The sequence below is a fragment of the Gadus chalcogrammus genome, chromosome 6, assembly GCF_026213295.1.
Source record: "Gadus chalcogrammus isolate NIFS_2021 chromosome 6, NIFS_Gcha_1.0, whole genome shotgun sequence".
Lineage (NCBI taxonomy): Eukaryota > Metazoa > Chordata > Actinopteri > Gadiformes > Gadidae > Gadus > Gadus chalcogrammus.
In genome coordinates this window covers 1,363,270-1,382,153 of record NC_079417.1, presented here as the reverse complement: position 1 = coordinate 1,382,153, position 18,884 = coordinate 1,363,270, and the positions used below count along the sequence as shown (strand labels likewise).

At 43.3% G+C, this 18,884-nt stretch overlaps 1 protein-coding gene across 1 annotated transcript; it reads left to right on the top strand.

Moving 5' to 3' along the window:
• The first annotated feature begins 6,180 nt into the window (after positions 1-6,180).
• On the top strand, positions 6,181-17,415 carry LOC130384209 (NF-kappa-B inhibitor delta). Its single transcript, XM_056592313.1, has 12 exons — positions 6,181-6,256; positions 10,203-10,351; positions 10,616-10,649; positions 10,863-11,044; positions 12,065-12,219; positions 13,915-14,020; positions 14,104-14,250; positions 14,794-14,845; positions 15,178-15,335; positions 16,497-16,613; positions 16,749-16,913; positions 17,336-17,415. Exons 1-12 carry the CDS (start codon positions 6,241-6,243, stop codon positions 17,405-17,407), a joined length of 1,353 nt encoding a protein of 450 aa, XP_056448288.1. The 5' UTR covers positions 6,181-6,240; the 3' UTR covers positions 17,408-17,415.
• Positions 17,416-18,884: the final 1,469 nt, after the last annotated feature.

Below are 18,884 nucleotides of genomic sequence, written 5' to 3'. Positions count from 1 at the left end.
CAAATTCTTTGGTACATTCATGCAAATGATTATGTACAATTCTCTGCTCTTTCCTATATCAATTGCTTATGTCATGTTGATCAAAATGTATTTTAATGGGTCTCTATTGAATAGTCTCACCCCCACAACATTTAGGCATTAGTTCTTACATGTAAGTATTTACATGCAAAATGGTTGAACAAGTTGTCATAATATGTCAAGCATATTTCTATACATTTCCATTAGACTTTTTTTCTAAATCTGTCCTGAATTGGAAAATTGCTAGCAGGTGAATCTTGACTTTCTCTAAAGAAGGGAAATGTGTGAAGTGTTAGATCAACCAACGATCAACCAGTTTACTGGAATAGCTCAAAGGTGAATCTCCTGAACCATGAATTGGCAAGTATATATATAGCTGGAGCACAACACAATGTTACATTGTCTGAGAATTTGAGGCCCAACAGACAGGAACGTCAGGAGGTGTAGGATGGCTGCACTGTAATTCCTACAGCAATGCATTTACAGTTTACCCTAAGGAGATTTTCCTATGTTCACATTTCTAGCAATGACATGGTCTGTCAACAAATTACAGTACAAACAGTCAAAGCGTAAATATGAATCTTGTCCAGTCTCTTGCAATCTCCCACCTACACTAAGGTGCAACTTACAATTTACAATAATTGTCTTCAAAACTTTAGCCATGGTTTAACAGTGTACTCCCTCCAGAGTACACTGTTATATTGACAACATGACTAAGCAATTTGACTCTCTTATCCGTACGTACACAATGACACAAGGACTTGTCATTTTGATGGCACTGACATGTTCATTGACACAGATATTTACTTTTGAGAAACAAACTAAGGATTTTGAGCAAGAGACTTGCTTTTGCATGAAATCCATGGTGTTTTGCTATTTGTACGAATTGTTTTGTGAAATGCACTTACTGTTTTGCAAATTTCATTTCTGATCTGAGAAATGTACCAAATCGACTGAGAAAAACTGTAATACACTTTCAGATCAGCACTAGTCTACTTTATGTAAAACACTGCAGTCTTTCATGTTCACTGTTTTGATTCACTTCCAGAGAAGGCACATATTCACAACAACAAAAAAAATCCTGCACATTATAGTTATAGTTATTGAATGCATGTCCAACTTTGACCTGTTGGTGGTTCATTTTGGATGGCAGTTTTTTTCAATTGCGTGGACACATTTTGCAAAACTTGGCTCATTGTGTCAAAACTCACATACAAGCAAATAAGACACAACACTGAGAAATATACCATTCACATCTATGTCAAATTGAAACTCTATCGAATCCTAACAATCGTTTGTCAAAATGTCACTCTGATGACAAAATGTTACACACTTGTATCATGAATACACTTTCAGATCAGCAGCAACACACTGGGCTATTTTATATAAAACACTGCAGTCTTTCATGTTCACTGTTTTTATTCAGTTCCACAGAGGGCACGTTTTCACCACAACCAAAATAAATACTAAATACTGTACATTGCAGTACTGTGCATTACAGTGCAGTAAATACAGTTTGAGCAAAAATAAATAAATAAATAAACCCTACTGTACTGTGAACACAGAAAAACATGGCAATTGTGCATGGGTGGGCTTATGGATCCTGCCGTCTGTTGGGGTCTGGCCATAGGATCTCATCAACATCACAAGCAATATTTTCTTCCGCTAAGCATCGGGGAAAATATTGCCTTGTGTGCCGAATCCATCCAAGCATTGACCCTATGTTGATGTCTCTGCAGGCCTGTTCCATTGCCTGCAGAAGAGGCATGCGAGCATGAGGTTGGCGGTCATATACGCACCATCTCCAAGCCGAAAATAATTCTTCTATGGGGTTTAGAAATGGTGTGTAAGGGGGCAAGTATAGGACTTCAAATTGATGATGGTTGGTGACCAGTTGCGGACCAGAGCAGCCCGTAGGAAACCAACATTATCCCAGACAACAACAAACCTGGGCTGCTCTGGTCTGTCCTGTACAGCTGCATCGTGCCCTTTGGCCAATTATGTTACGACCCCGTCGTCCTGTTTTGCTGAGGTTGAATCCAGCTTCATCAATGTAAATAAACTCATGAGGCTGTGCAGCTCCATCCATCTCAAAGATGCGCTGTAACAAAACAAAATACACGCAATACATATTTTAGATGGCATTACTCAAAACACTCAACTACAGTACTACACATACAGAACCCCACCCCATCGAATAGGTACCTGGTACCTCTCTGAATGTATCTATGTGGTACTGATACAATGGCACATATTCAGCTGTAACTGGATGACACCAATACTGTATTGTAAACGTAAAGGACTGTAACACTTACCTGTACATATTCACGTCGAAGTCCTTTGACCCTGACACTGTTTCTCTCAAATGGGACCCTGTACAATTGCTTCATGGTAATTTGGTGCTTTACCAAGATGTGTCTGATAGTGGAAATGCTCACTCGCTCTATGTTATTGAATACTTCTCTATCTGCAAGTATTTGGTGCTGTAGCTGGTTGAGACGGATTGCATTGTTTGCTCGGACCAGGTCCACAATTGCAAGTTCCTGCTGTTGGGTGAACAGGCGTTGGCGTCCGCCCCCAGAAGGTCTTCTAGTCATTCTATAGAAAAAAGCAACCACGATATATTACTGTATTGGTTTGCTTCTTTTTTACAGTACTGTATATACTGTACTTTACTGTATATACCATAGAAAGTACTGAAACATCTCAATGTAGGTAATCACAAAACTACCACTTTCGTTCAAAAAGGAGCATTAGCCACCCTGCAATACAGTACATGTGATATGGTACAGTACTGCAAATACTCTAGATACAGTCCGAGTAGAGTAGAAAGTAGATAGTTGAAGACATACCTGTTTTCCAGTCGGAATTTCATTATTATGGATGAAACTGTGAAACGGCTTAGATTAGGGTGGACTCTCTGCCCAGCTTCCCTCATAGTCAGGCCATGGTTTATGACATGGTCCACCAAAGTTGCTCTTATGTCATCGGAAATAATGTTCCGTGCACGGCCTCTTCCCCCACGTCCTCCTCTATGTCTCTGTCCTCCTCTTCCTCCTCTACATCTGCCTCTTGCTCTTGCTGCATCCATGCTTGCAAAGTTCTCAAAATGGCTTAACTGAGGCCTTTTTGTAGCTGGCTGATTGGTGTTCAGTTTTGGAAGAAAGAGTTTTTAGGTGTGTAAGTAAGTATTCTCAATTAACCAATGTGTTTAGGATTTTGAATAGATGTGTTTTCCCAATGGTACAATGAGACGTTGCCTGCAGAAGAGCCTTGTGGGCATGTGGTTGGCGGTCATATACACCTCATCCTCAAGCCGAAAAAAAACCTTCTATAGGGTGTAGAAATGGCGAGTTTCCCCCGTGGTGCCCCGGGACATGTACAATTGCCCTTTGGCCTTTTTGTAGCTTGGTAGGTTTTCAGTTTTGTAAGTAAGTGTTTTGAGGTGTGTATTTAAGTACTTTCAATTACCCAATGTGTTTAGTATTTTGAATAGCTGTGTTTTCCTAATGATATACTGAGACTTCATTTTTGAACTAAGCGTCATATTTTTGAAATAGTGTGTAGTGTGCAGGAGCAAGTGTGTTGCAGAAAGGAGCAAGTGTGTTGCAAAATAGCCACTATTTTGCGCTTTTGTTTAAGGTATGGTTACATGTGTTTAAGGTATCGTAACAAAAACATCAAGTTGTGTTACTTTGGTCAAAGCATGTGTCTATTGTGTTCAAGCAATTGAAAAAAAACTGTAATAACAAAAGATGTTCGTACAAAACTATTAGGCCAACCAAAACACACTTAAACTGGTTACAGTAGGGTTGATTTCAACCAAAACACACTTAAAATAGGCACCAATAGTTTCTACCAAAACACAATTGAAAAAGTCACTCATTGTTTGTAACAACACACACTTAAAATATTTACTCGTAGGATTAATTTCTTCCAAACCACACTTAAAATAGTCTACAATAGTTTCTACCAAAACACATTAAAATATTCGGCAATAGTTTCTACCGAACCACACTCAAAAGAGTCACCAATGGTTTCTTTCAAAACACACTTAAATAGTCCACAATAGTTTATACCAAAACACACTTAAAATGAGTTTCTACCAAAACACACTTAAAATAGTTACTAGTAGGGTTAGTTACTACCAAAGCACATGTCCGGAAACGTCCCGTAGAGCCGTCAAATGGGCATATATATATACATATGCAAGTCTGAACACATCAAACCAACGTGGTTCAAAATGGGCATGTATTACATTTCTGTGGAATAATATAATTAGGTGAGCAGCACTCAACTATTGTTCTTCTTAAGTTTTGTTATTCTTTCTTTCTTTCTTTCTTTCTTTCTTTCTTTCTTTCTTTCTTTCTTTCTTTCTTTCTTTCTTTCTTTCTTTCTTTCTTTCTTTCTTTCTTTCTTTCTTTCTTTCTTTCTTTCTTTCTTTCTTTCTTTATTATTCTCTACAAACTTTGGGACCTATCTCCTTCCTAAACTTTTACCTAGTGTCTCCATTCCAATTTTAAAATGTTCAGCTTTGCTTGGAATTGCGCGCTTCTTTTCAGTTTTCTTATTTTATACCTTTTAAAATATTCAACATTTTTAAAATACTATTTCTTACAATGGAAGTCAATGAGCGGACGAAGGAGCCGTCTGCTCATTCTCTGACGCTTACTGCTTCAGACTTCATAACTTGGTCAATATTTTATCGTTAACCTTCATTCAAAGGTTTAACAAATCAACACACTTGTATCTTCAATATCCGGTAACAGAATTTCGATTACCTTTATACTTTTTCTAAATCACTAAGTTCCATGCCGGCTGGTTTTCCGTTGGATTGAGTTACGCTGAGGTTAGAGCGCGACAACGTTGTCTGATTGGGTGATTTTTTCCCGCCCAATTGGACTAGTTTTAATAACGTTAGAATGGGAAAATTAGCAACAGGCGAGCACATACAAATTCGCTGGTTTAAAAAAGAACTGGCGGGATTATTATAATTCTTTCTACAAACATCAATCAATACCATACCTTTCATATGGCATATAGTTTGTGCAGCTAGTTCCACTATTACTTCAGCTAGGCTACTACTACTACTTTAGCTACTAGTAAGCAACTTCTATACTTCAGCTGCTACTACTACGCTCATTGCTGCTACTACTACTACTACTACTACTACTACTACTACTACTACTACTACTACTACAGGTAGTACCACTACTACCTTCCAGCTTTGACAGTATTACAGTTTAGCTTCCAGCTTTTGTAACAATGTATATCAGATTTTTTAACTGAAGAATCTGCAAGATTTACATCTTGCAGATTTTTCAGCAGTGCAGGGCAATGCATTTGACCTTTCAGATTCTTCAGTTAAATACCTTTTACATTTCTGCATTTTTATCAATGCTTTGCGCTTTTCATTCAGCTGTCATTTATTTGATCCAACCAATGAATTGCTTTCAAATGGTGTGCATGTTTACACTGTTTATTTCATTTAGACTTTTGAACTCTGTTCATATCCATTCACTTGATTTAAGCCATTTAGAATTTCCTATGTGTTTTTATTAAAACATATTTTCAACCCGATATTGTACTACAGCACTCACCGCATTTTCTGCAGAAATGCTTTTTGTAGTTAAGTATGGTGTTATTAAATAACACATGGAGTAAATCTCTTTCAGTCTCAATTCTAACATCGTTATCAGTCTCCCGTCAAACATCTCATTTAGCATATTTCTTTAGCGCTTCGGTTGCAGTTTAAGAAAAAAGATCACTATAACTGTCTTACTTTGTCTGAATGTCTCTCATCCTCTCATCCTTCTTTCATTCCTAACTTTTTAAATTATTCACGGGTGAAATTATTTCCATAACGTTCTTAAAATGATCAAGGATTAAGGCAGAAGCCTATAGATTTTGAATTGGTCAATTTGATTCGTTTTTTAAAAATATTCCATTTTATGTCTCCCTTCTCCGTTATCACATGGAAAGACGAAAAGGAAACTTGTCGAAAATATAAGGTTTATCAAAGGGAGGGAAGCAGAAAGAATGGTCGGAAACTTTCAGCGACAAGCTAGTGTGGGCGTGGCCCATACGCTGTCTGCTCGATACTCTATATAAAACCATTGGCGGCAGCATGGAGCAGATCATAGCCTACACAGTACACACACAGTGAGGGATCAGAGAGACAACGCTCTGACCTGGAACACAGTCGGCAGCTGAAGACAGAAGATGCACTGGGAGAAATGTGAGTCGACATGTTATTCATTCAACTTCTTTGTTGACATTTGTCTCTGGGTCTCAGCTGACAGATGGACTACTGCAGGAGCCCGGGTCTAATGAAAAAAATACTTAGGATTCATCTTGTTTTTGACATGACATTCCTATTATTATTATTATTATTATTATTATTAATAATAATAATAATAATAATAATAATGATGATGACGTCAATCTGTTTAAATGGCCAATTGGGGAAACCCTGACGTAGCGCTGCCGTTATTTCACTTCCCGTTTTAACAAGTGTCTGGATTTCAAAAGAAGTAATAGTTAGTGTATAACTTGTATTGGGATGGGGTGAATACAGAATCGTCTGCAGGCGACATTCTTCTATTTGTCGTCCACTCGTTTATTTTCCTCGGTCGGATTACAGTAAGAGAACAGCGGACTCTGTTTCGTGAATTTTATGCAAATCCTCGGGGTGAAAGTCCGGGAAGCACCCGTCCTGTTATGGTTTCTCATCGGTAACCTTTCCACCAAACGGGTCAGGGGACCAGCGTGGAATCCCCTCCGCCCACGGGCGGGGCGGCGGGCTGGCCAGGGCTTTACGCACTACCGCGAACTACCTTTACGCCGTTTACCTTACAACTCTCTTACCTCAACCTTCCGCACCGCACACTACTGGGCAGGCTTCCCTGTGCCCTTTAGCAAATGTTACCTCGCTCTCTCCCGACTCTCTATCACGTTGACATTTGATTCTCTTAAATGTCAGGTGCAGTGTATCTTCACATGGGCTCTTCCCATCACAGGCTGTGGGTTAGACCCTTGTAGGCAGATTACATCTTCAGTATGCGTGACGAATCAATGGCATTTACTTTAAAAGACTGAGCAGGGAGAAGGGAGACTTGAGGTCGGACTTTACAATTGATCATCTAATATGCATAGCAGTGTCACTCCCATTCTATAACTATGAGTCATGAATAAAATATCTCTTTACAAAACGCTTAATGGACGAGGAGCGTTCAATGTGTCGGGATGAGGATCTGTGGTTAAAAGAGCCTGTATTGACCACCACTCTTTAGACTATAGATCAGAATAACTCTTAAAATAAAGACGATAGCTAACACTGAAAATACAAAGTTGTTTTGAGGGGCAGGATTACGGCATCGTATTTCACCAAGAAAAATTAGTTTTTTCAGCACAAACAATCGATGTGATTTTCATTTTTTATTGAACCCTGCACATCATCATTATTATTATTTTTCCCTGGACCATAAAACTTCCCCTCTCCCTCTGTTTCCTTAGAGATAACATATTTGAGAGTTATGACTCTTCTTCATTATTTATTAATGATAATTTGCCTACCATGACGATATTGTTGTTAATGTGATGCGTTTATCAAATCTTTATTCTATTAAAGTGTCATACAGAGAAGGGATGGGGGAAAGAAATCAATTTGTGTCGAATTTGGATTTTTTTGCTTCCGCAATACTTCAAAAGTACTTGAAGTATATATACATTTTGTAAAATAATTGCCCAGTCCTATTGAGGGGGATATAGTCACTTTCCATTAACAAAGTTCTGTTCTGTTTATATACATTTAAACAATTGTAGAACACAACAAAAAATTGTAATATCGTAATATTAACTAGGGATGCACGATAAAGATAGGGTCTGATGAATGGCAGTCTCTTATTGTATTGTTTCGGTGCTCAAAACTCTGTAATTCGTATCGTAAGGCGCCTGCCGGTTGCCACCCTAATACACACCGAGCCCCGAACACACGTAAACAAAGACATGTGTCTGAATAGAAACGAATTGGGAAACTCCGGTAGTCCTCGAAATGAAAAGCAGCAGCCTACACATCACTGCGCATGCACTGCTAACGTGAACAGTTCCACCCCCTACACACACAGCATGTGTGTAGGGGGGGGGGGGGGGGGGGAGAAATGGGGGAGCGCTCTATGTCAGCACGAGACCAAAGGGCTGACGTAACCTGGACAGGAAGAGGTGGGGTTTAGCACGGTGAGCGTAACGGAGCGAGGCAGGAAGCAGAAGATGAGCCGTGGTGACACCATCCCAGAACCACCAGTCCCTCGTGGAAGAGGTGTCTCGGTTCTCTCCGTGGTTCCACACAGCGTGGAAAGGTGTCTGCGGCGTTCGCTTTCACTCTCCCCAAAGTCCCAGGCTTTCAGACGTACCTTAGAAGTGGTCTCTGGGGGCATGATGATGGAAATGCCGTCATGGTTTTGATCATGCTGAGAGTAGGGTTGAGCTAGTGATGATTCCTCACCCGTTACATCCTGAAAACAAAGATCATAGGTACACAACATACAACCTGCAACAGTATAGATCCTAATTATTTTGTGGACCTCATCTTCTTAATGTCATCTCAAGTGGATCTTCATCTTCTAAATTACATTATCTCATGTGGATCTTCATGTCCTGAATGTCATCATTGTCCTGTGATTCTTCATGTACTCATTCTCCTGTGATTCTTCATGTCGTCATTCTCTTCTGATTCTTCATGTCCTCATTCTCCTGTGATTCTTCATGTCTTCATTCTCCTGGGATTCTCCTGTGATTCTCCATGTCCTCATTCTCCTGTGATTCTCCTGTGATTCTTCATGTCCTCATTCTCCTGTGATTCTCCATGCCCTCATTCTCCTGTGATTCTCCTGTGATTCTTCATGTCCTCATTCTCCTGTGATTCTCCTGTGATTCTCCATGCCCTTATTCTCCTGTGATTCTCCTGTGATTCTTCATGTCCTCATTCTCCTGTGATTCTCCATGTCCTCATTCTCCTGTGATTCTCCTGTGATTCTTCATGTCCTCATTCTCCTGTGATTCTCCATGTCCTCATTCTCCTGTGATTCTCCTGTGATTCTTCATGTCCTCATTCTCCTGTGATTCTCCATGCCCTCATTCTCCTGTGATTCTTCATGTCCTCATTATCCTGTGATTCTCCATGTCCTCATTCTCCTGTGATTCTCCTGTGATTCTTCATTTCCTCATTCTCCTGTGATTCTCCTGTGATTCTCCATGTCCTCATTCTCCTGTGATTCTCCTGTGATTCTTCATGTCCTCATTCTCCTGTGATTCTCCATGTCCTCATTCTCCTGTGATTCTCCTGTGATTCTTCATGTCCTCATTCTCCTGTGATTCTCCATGCCCTCATTCTCCTGTGATTCTCCTGTGATTCTCCATGTCCTCATTCTCCTGTGATTCTCCTGTGATTCTTCATGTCCTCATTCTCCTCTGATTCTCCATGTCCTCATTCTCCTGTGATTCTCCTGTGATTCTTCATGTCCTCATTCTCCTGTGATTCTCCATGCCCTTATTCTCCTGTGATTCTCCTGTGATTCTTCATGTCCTCATTCTCCTGTGATTCTCCATGTCCTCATTCTCCTGTGATTCTCCTGTGATTCTTCATGTCCTCATTCTCCTGTGATTCTCCATGTCCTCATTCTCCTGTGATTCTTCATGTCCTCATTCTCCTGTGATTCTCCATGTCCTCATTCTCCTGTGATTCTCCTGTGATTCTCCATGTCCTCATTCTCCTGTGATTCTCCTGTGATTCTTCATGTCCTCATTCTCCTGTGATTCTCCTGTGGTTCTCCATGTCCTCATTCTCCTGTGATTCTCCTGTGATTCTTCATGTCCTCATTCTCCTGTGATTCTCCATGTCCTCATTCTCCTGTGATTCTCCCGTGATTCTTCATGTCCTCATTCTCCTGTGATTCTCCATGTCCTCATTCTCCTGTGATTCTCCATGTCCTCATTCCCCTGTGATTCTCCTGTGATTCTCCATGTCCTCATTCTCCTGTGATTCTCCTGTGATTCTTCATGTCCTCATTCTCCTGTGATTCTCCTGTGGTTCTCCATGTCCTCATTCTCCTGTGATTCTCCTGTGATTCTTCATGTCCTCATTCTCCTGTGATTCTCCTGTGATTCTCCATGTCCTGGATCCACAGCACCGAAGGAAAAGCTGTGCTACCCTCCGCCCACGGTGAAGGAGCTCCTGGAGCAGAAGAGGAAGCGGGAGGCTCTGTGTGAGGATCCTTCAGAGGGTCAGTCCTGCTCGCTTGCAGGAACCAGCCCTGAGGCCTTCACTGCACCGCCGGTACGACCCGCTTCACTCCCTCACTCACATACACACTCTCTCACTCCCTCCCTCACTCACACAATCACACAGTCACTCACTTACTCACTCACTCACTGACTCACTCTCAGACACACAATCATTTACTCACTCACTCAATCCCTCACGGCGGACTGACTGACTGCCTGACTGACCGACTGCCTGACTGACTGACTCAGTAGTATTCACTGGATGACCAGGAGTTGTCAGCCTGTGTGTGTAACCCTCTCGTTGTTCTGCCTGCAGAGCTCCTCAGCAGCCCAGTCCACGAGTTCTACAGGTAAGGAACGGTTCCACTAGAGAAGGTATCGGAGACACTGTTCCCAAAAGAATCAAACCACCACTAGAAGAAAAGAGAAAGCGAAAAACGTGTTTCACGTCTAGTGTTACTATCAGTCTTTGACCTGTGTGTTGTAAACATACAAGGACCCAGTCCGTTTGATTCTGGTGTGTGGGACCCATTCTGGAGATAACCCATGTGACCCCCCCCCAGGGGCCCCAGCCGAATACCCAGACATGGCCCTGAGCGAGCAGCAGTGGGCCCCGTCAGCAGAGAGCTACTACGGCCCTGGGTCTCTGTGGTCCGCCTACCCGGCCCCGGCCAGGGACCCGGCCCCGGCCAGCTACAGCCTCCCGCTGGAGGCGTACCAAGCCACCGCCATGCCCCACACATACGTAAGCCCTGTCCTCAGCCATCGCAGAGGGCCCCTTCATAGAGGGCCCCTTCGTAGAGGGCCCCTTCGTAGAGGGCCCCTTCATAGAGGGTCCCTTCGTAGAGGGCCCCTTCGTAGAGGGCCCCTTCGTAGAGGGCCCCTTCATAGAGGGCCCCTTCATAGAGGGCCGCTGCTAGTCAAAAACAATGTAATATTGTAACATAAGTACTAGGGTAGTCACTGCGCTCTTATTGTGGAGCCATCGTGCTTCTAGTCCGACTGTCTGGACCCTGGATCGCCTCAATAGCTGCAGCCGAGGATTGAAATCTTCCACAAAAATGTTCTGATGCTGAATAATTACACTGTATTGCAATAGTAGTAATATTACAAAAGTCAAGGTATTGAATCGTATGACAATAGCATACATTGTATTTTGTTTAGGGGTGGGCAAGTTAACGCGATAATTACGCGTTAACTCAGTCTTGTTTTAACACGATTAATACCAATGATGCATCAACGGGCGTCCTTTTCTACTTTAATTTTGGAAGGTTTTGCCCACAGATTGTCAACATTCATATCAGAAATCATTTTGGTTTTTCAATTAAATCACACATTCAGTAAGTGACCCACACTGAGTGAGTCAATAAAACTCCCTCAAGATCACTTGGCCTAGTTTTTGCTCATTAAGTATGCTTATTTGGTATGAATGATAATTTGTCATCATTTGTCATCATTTTATTTAAATGAACTCAACATACTATGCGACTAATCGCAGCCTAATTGCCCAGCCCTAATTTTATTACAATAGCACTTAAGTTCAAGCACTGTATTTTATTACACTTTATGTTACAGTATTATATTGTATTAGACTGGTACTTACGTGGCAGTATTGTATTTTATTACAATAGTACTTGCGTTACAGTATTATAGATCTGTATGTGACTACCTCTGCTGTAGTACCAACCTCCTGTGTACTGCGTGATGCTGCGTACTGCGGGCCTTACTGAGCAGTACTCTATCACCTCCCTCCGCTCCCCAGCAGTGCTCTGCTAAGGACGCCGCTCCAGGGCCGTTCTGGCCCCCAGACGTCGCCCCGGGCCCCGGCCCCGGCCCCCAGCTGGACCCCCAGGGGCTGGCCGAGGCCCGGCAGACAGTCCGGGAGATGGACTACGCCCGGCAGGACGAGGACGGGGACACGTGAGTCTGCCGGCCTGGACACAGGATGTAGAGACACATTATGATATGCATTATCTATAGAATCATGATTTATAGACACATTATAACATACATTATCTATAGAATCATGATTTATAGACACATTATAACATACATTATCTATAGAATCATGATTTATAGACACAGGATGTAGAGACACATTATGATATACATTATCTACAGAATCATGATTTATAGACACAGGATGTAGAGACACATTATGATATACATTATCTACAGAATCATGATGTAGAGACACATTATGATATACATTATCTATAGAATCATGATTTATAGACACATTATAACATACATTATCTATAGAATCATGATTTATAGACACAGGATGTAGAGACACATTATAATATACATTATCTATAGAATCATGATGTAGAGACACAGGATGTAGAGACACATTATGATATACATTATCTACAGAATCATGATGTAGAGACACATTATGATATACATTATCTATAGAATCATGATTTATAGATACATGATGTAGAGACACATTATGATATACATTATCTATAGAATCATGATTTATAGATACATGATGTAGAGACACATTATGATATACATTATCTATAGAATCATGATTTATAGATACAGGATGTAGAGACACATTATAATATACATTATCCATAGAATCATGATGTATAGACACATTCTAATACACATTATCTATAGAATCATGATGTATAGATACAGGATGTAGAGACACATTATAATATACATTATCTATAGAATCATGATTTATAGATACAGGATGTATGGATACATTATAATAGTAAAATTATCTATAGAATCATGATTTATAGATACATGATGTATTGATACATTATAATAAACATTATCTATAGAATCATGATTTATGGATACATGATGTATCGACACATTATAATATACATTATCTATAGAATCATGATGCATTGATACATTATAATATACATTATCTATAGAATCATGATTTATAGATACAGGATGTATCGACACATTATAATATACATTATCTATCGAATCATGATTTATAGATACATTATAATAAATACATTATCTATAGAATCATGATTTATCGATACATGATGTTTAGATACATTATAATAGATACATTATCTAAAGAATCATGATTTATAGATACATGATGTTTAGATACATGACATATAGATACTTTACAGATATATACATGATATAAAGATACATGATATATAGATACATGATACATAGATACATGATCTATGGATTCATGTTTTTACCCATGGGTAAGAGGACCATCCTTTAGCACCACTCAAAGCTCTTAGAAGACTCTAGAGAGCGAGATGAACATCATGTCGTACGTACATGCTCCTGTCAGATACTGACACATTGTTTTACACATTGTGGTTTGATTTAAAGGTCACAAACTAATCATTGGTTCCTTTTTTTTCGATAACGGCCATAGAAACAAGGAGATGTAAATATCCTTTCGAGAGAAATCTCGGTTATGTGAGTGAAAGTATGAGTCAGCCGTCGGCTTTACAGGTTAATAGAAACTCTGACTAAGCGCTTAGTGAGTAACCCCGACCGTTCTCAGGACAGGGGGCTCCGAGGACGTCGCTCAGAGGGGTTTCCACCGTTCGTTTCTGTCTCAGGTTTTCCTTTCCCGGCCACTGAACCGTGTTCTCGTCTCCTCAGGATCCTGCACATCTACTCTGCCAAGGGCCTCCGCGAGTGGGCCTACGCTGCTGCTGAGAAGCTCCGGGGCCTCGGTCGTCTGGACGCCAGGGAGCACAAGGGCAAGGTGCACCCCCACCCCCCCCCAGAGACTCCACAGCCTGCATGTCCTCTCTCAGAGAGCTGTCTAACAGTGTGTCTGTGTCCCAGACCGCTCTGCTGGTGGCCGTGACCGCCAACCAGCCCCAGATCGCCCTGGACCTGCTGTCGCTCGGCGCCGACGTCAACGCCTGCGACGTCAACGGGCAGACGCCGCTGCATCTCGCCGCCAGCAGCGGCTTCCCCGCGGTGCTGCAGGTAGAGTCGGAGTAGAAATGTAGTAGTGGTAGTGGTAGTGGTAGTGGTAGTGGTAGTGGTAGTGGTAGTAGTGGTTGGTACTGGTACTGATGGTTGGTAGTGATAGTGGTGGTTGTAGTGGTGGTAGTAGTAGTAGTAGTAACTAGTAGTAGTGGTAGTAGTAGTACTAGAAGTAGTAGTGGTGGTAGTAGTAGTAGTAGTAGAAGTAGTAGTAGTGGTGGTAGTAGTAGTTGTAGTAGTAGTGGTAGTAGTAGTAGTAGTGATGGTTGTAGTAGTAGGAGTAGTGATGGTAGTAGTAGTAGTCGTCGTCGTCGTCGTCGTAGTAGTCGTACTAGTAGTATTAGTAGTAGCAGTAGTAGTAGTAGTAGAAGTACTAGTACTAGTAGTAGTCATAGTAGTAGTAGTAGTACTAGTAGTAGTAGTAGTAGAAGTACTAGTAGTAGTAGTAGTAGTAGTACGTAGTAGTAGAAGTAGGTTTTGTTATTGAATGAACTCATTATACCTCACGCAGTATTTATTAACAGGTGAAACGTGTTTCTTTAGGTCATCCTCTCCTCAGGACACGCTGTGCAAATGGAAGCCTGCAATTTTGAAGGTATTGATATCAGTTAAAAAGAGCTTGAAGAACGTATGTTAAGCTAGGTGAGAAATACCCATTAGATCACAAGAACAGTGACATGTTATGAAGAGCTCCATCCCACTGTTACCAGTATAGAAAGAGGGGGTGTATACCCAGTAGCTTATCCAGGTGCATACCCAGTAGATCCCAGGTGTATACCCAGTAGATCCCAGGTGCATACCCAGTAGATCCCAGGTGTATACCCAGTAGATCCCAGGTGTATACCCAGTAGATCCCAGGTGTATACCCAGTAGGTCTCCACCCAGGTGTGCTGACCCCAGGTGTAACCCCTCCCCTCGTCCCAACAGGTATGACCCCCCTCCACTGCGCGGCGGTGGCCCACTGCGCCAGCATCAGACCCCCGTCCGGGCCCCGGGCCCGGGACCCCGGCCTGCAGAGCCCTCCAGTGGACCGGCTGTCCTGCCTCTACCTGCTGCTGAGCGCAGGAGCCTCGCTGGTCAGCCAGGTAACGGAGGACTGCTGAACCCTGATCAGCCTGTAACCCCAGGACTGCTGAACCCTGATCAGCCTGTAACCCCAGGACTGCTGAACCCTGATCAGCCTGTAACCCCAGGACTGCTCCTCCCTGAATCAGCCTGTAACCCCAGGACTGCTGAACCCTGAATCAGCCTGTAAACTGAGGACTGCTCATCCCTGAATCAGCCTGTAAACTGAGGAATGCTCATCCCTGAATCAGCCTGTAAACTGAGGACTGCTCATCCCTGAATCAGCCTGTAAACTGAGGACTGCTCATCCCTGAATCAGCCTGTAAACTGAGGACTGCTCATCCCTGAATCAGCCTGTAAACTGAGGACTGCTCATCCCTGAATCAGCCTGTAAACTGAGGACTGCTCATCCCTGAATCAGCCTGTAAACTGAGGACTGCTCATCCCTGAATCAGCCTGTAAACTGAGGACTGCTCATCCCTGTATCCAGGGCTTGATGAATAGTACATTAAAGACGTTGGGGTTGGTGATCACTGTTAGAGGGCGAGGGTGTGTCAGTGTGATAGTAATGGCTGGTATACAGATGGGGTTATTGGTGGAGGGTCACTAACTTGCGAGCCTTAAGCCTCCAGGATTTTGCCCCCAGTGTAAAAGTGTTTCAGGCCTTCACAAGACTCCCTGCCCATCCGAGCACCTAATACCAGAACTACAGCAACTTGATATTCAAATCAAGCCAATTAGCTTTTTATCACAGCCCAGTCACGCAGCACTCAGCCACTTTACATGAACCCCCCCCCCCCCCCACCCTAAAGGCCAAACTAAATCCCAATGGCACACACACCAACAAAATGGCAGTGTGAGTGTGTCTGTGTCAAAACTAGTAAAAGAGGTGTGTGGTGTTATCATTTATTTGTTGCTTGTCTTGCACAATTCGGTATAAGTACACAAACACATACTACTGTTCTAGGCTTCTATCTGGATGCAGTTAAACAGAGCCCGGCTGATTCATATAGCTGGGTCCTGAGCGAACGGTGCTACTAATCACCATAAAACCCGCAGCATGAGAGCAGTGCTCCGGCGGTCGCCTGCACCAACGTGACGGCGTCCTCCCCCTCTGTGCTTCTCCATCCATCGCTCTACACAGTGTGTTTGACCAAACCTTACCTTCTCCCTTCTACCAGGAGATCAAGAGCAACATGACGGTGCTGCACGTGGCTGTGAAGGAGGGCAACATCGAGCTGGTCCGCTACCTGCTCCGGATCCCTCTGCCCAACAGGCAGGACTTTGTCAACATGAAGGTTGGTCCCCGAATGCGGCAGAACGAAACGCCGTCACTTCATCACCTTCACAGTTCAGGGCTTTTTATTGCATGCGGCCCCAGGTATCTGTACTGAGCTGTGTCTCGGTGCCCCCCCCGCCCCCCCCATGCGCAGGCTCACGGCCACACGGCTCTGCACATGGCAGCCAGTCTCCATGGCAACGCGCACCAGAAGGAAGCGCTGCAGCTGCTGCTTCGCGAGGGGGCGGACCCCAGCGTCCGCAACCAGGAGCACCTCCAGCCCGCTCAGATGCTCCAGAGAGGACCTGAGGGGGAGCAGGTGAGCCCCGAAACCCCCCCTCAACCCAGAGACCCCCCCTAACCCAGAGACCCCCCCTAACCCTAACCCAGAGACCCCCCCTAACCCAGAGACCCCCCTAACCCAGAGACCCCCCCTAACCCTAACCATAACCCTAACCCAGAGACCCCCCCTAACCCAGAGACCCCCCTAACCCAGAGACCCCCCCTAACCCTAACCCTAACCCAGAGACCCCCCCTAACCCAGAGACCCCCCTAACCCAGACCCCCCTAACCCAGACCCCCCTGGACCCAGAGCCCCCCTGGACCCAGAGCCCCCCCTGGACCCAGCCCTACAGGGCCCAGAGCCCCCCCTGGACCCAGCCCTACAGGGCCCAGAGCCCCTCCCCTCTGCAGTAGAGACGTTAAATGAAGGCTAATCTCTTCCTTCCTTCCTTCCTTCAGCTGAAGCTCCTGCTGAGGAGGCGCGGAGCGACTGCCCGGCGCTCACGGTCCTCCTCTCAGGACCAGGTCTAACCAGAACGCCCCCCCCCCCCCCCCCCCCCCCCCACGTCCAACCGTCGGTCCACTGCGCCCGGGGACGGTCGCCGGCGGACCGCGCCACTCGTGGGTCCAGGCGGGGGAGTTTGGAGGATCTTCTGGAGCTTTCCTTAATTTATTGATCTGAATCTGATTATTGTTCGGATGGAGAACAAAACAAGGTTGACGTGTGGGTCATTATGAGTATGAGTTTTATTAGGATTACTTATGATAGAAAAGCTTTTCAGTGCAGAGCTGTTCTGCAGGAGAAACGTTAGAAGCTGCGTCTAAGATAAAGGTTTGACGCATGTTAAACATGTTCTTTCAAGAATTTAGATCTGGTCAATTTAGATCGTGTTAATAATTGCAAACTCTGATGTGTTTAAGTCTATACGGCGTTGATTTCTTTGAAATCGTTCTTATGACTCATATTAGTATTCATCATATTGATGAGGTAGTCATATTGATTGATGATAAAATGCTTGTTTTGTTCATGTCATGTGTTCTTATATTAAGAATGCATGTCTGGGGATTCATTTGTGCTTTTTTACTATGTAAAATATTTTGCATAACTTGTTGTTGTGCAAAGAGGTGTTTTCCTGTGAAAAATGTCAAAAGATCCCAGGTACAAATGATATACGTCACCGTATGAGTCACATTGCTGATCTTTAGTTGAGTATTCTTTTTAAATCATCACTGTAATAAAGTACTGTCACATTGACTATAATGCCAAACCATGACACACAGTCGACCTCACTACCAGGAAAACCATGTATTAAGATTATCCTTTATTTAAGAAGCATTCCTTGTAATATTTTCTTTACATCCTGACAGCCATCAATAAATCTAATTCTTTAACGAAAGTGTATATTTTACTCTACAAAGTTAAATATCTGCATGCACTATATGTTTATAGTCAGATGGATGTACGGAAGAAAGACAGACAGACAAACAGGGATGACAGATAGAAGATCATTAGATAGATAGATAGATAGATAGATAGATAGATCAGGAGCAGGGCCGTTGCTACAATTCCTGGGCCCCTAGACAAGATTTACTGATGGCCCCCCCTGCGCTGAATTGTTGACGGGGGGGGGGGGGGGGGGGGGGGTGGAAGGAGCACATTGTTGACCGGGTAAAGCAATTGTTGACGGGACGGGGGGGGGGGGGTGGAAGGAGCACATTGTTGACCGGGGAAAGCAATTGTTGACGGGGGGGGGGGTGTACTATGGAAGTACTATGGGCTGGTGATATAATAATAATTTAGAATAAAAAATATATATATATATTTTTTTTTTTTGTGGGCCCCCCCTGGGCTGTGGGCCCCCTGAATCGTCATCACCTTTCACCCCTTATCGACGGCCCTGATCAGGAGAGAGAGCAAGAGAGAGAGAGAGTTAGAGTGGCAGAATAGAGATAGATAAGTAGAGTAGTGAGAGAAAGAGAGATAGATAAAAGACCATGGATTTAGATA

What these genes read in the sequence shown, in the direction of transcription:
- LOC130384209 (XM_056592313.1), top strand. An exon ending in CCAGGGAGCACAAGGGCAAG is followed by an intron (nt 14,021 to 14,103) that starts GTGCACCCCCAC and finishes TCTGTGTCCCAG; the next exon opens with ACCGCTCTGCTGGTGGCCGT. An exon ending in GCTTCCCCGCGGTGCTGCAG is followed by an intron (nt 14,251 to 14,793) that starts GTAGAGTCGGAG and finishes GTGTTTCTTTAG; the next exon opens with GTCATCCTCTCCTCAGGACA.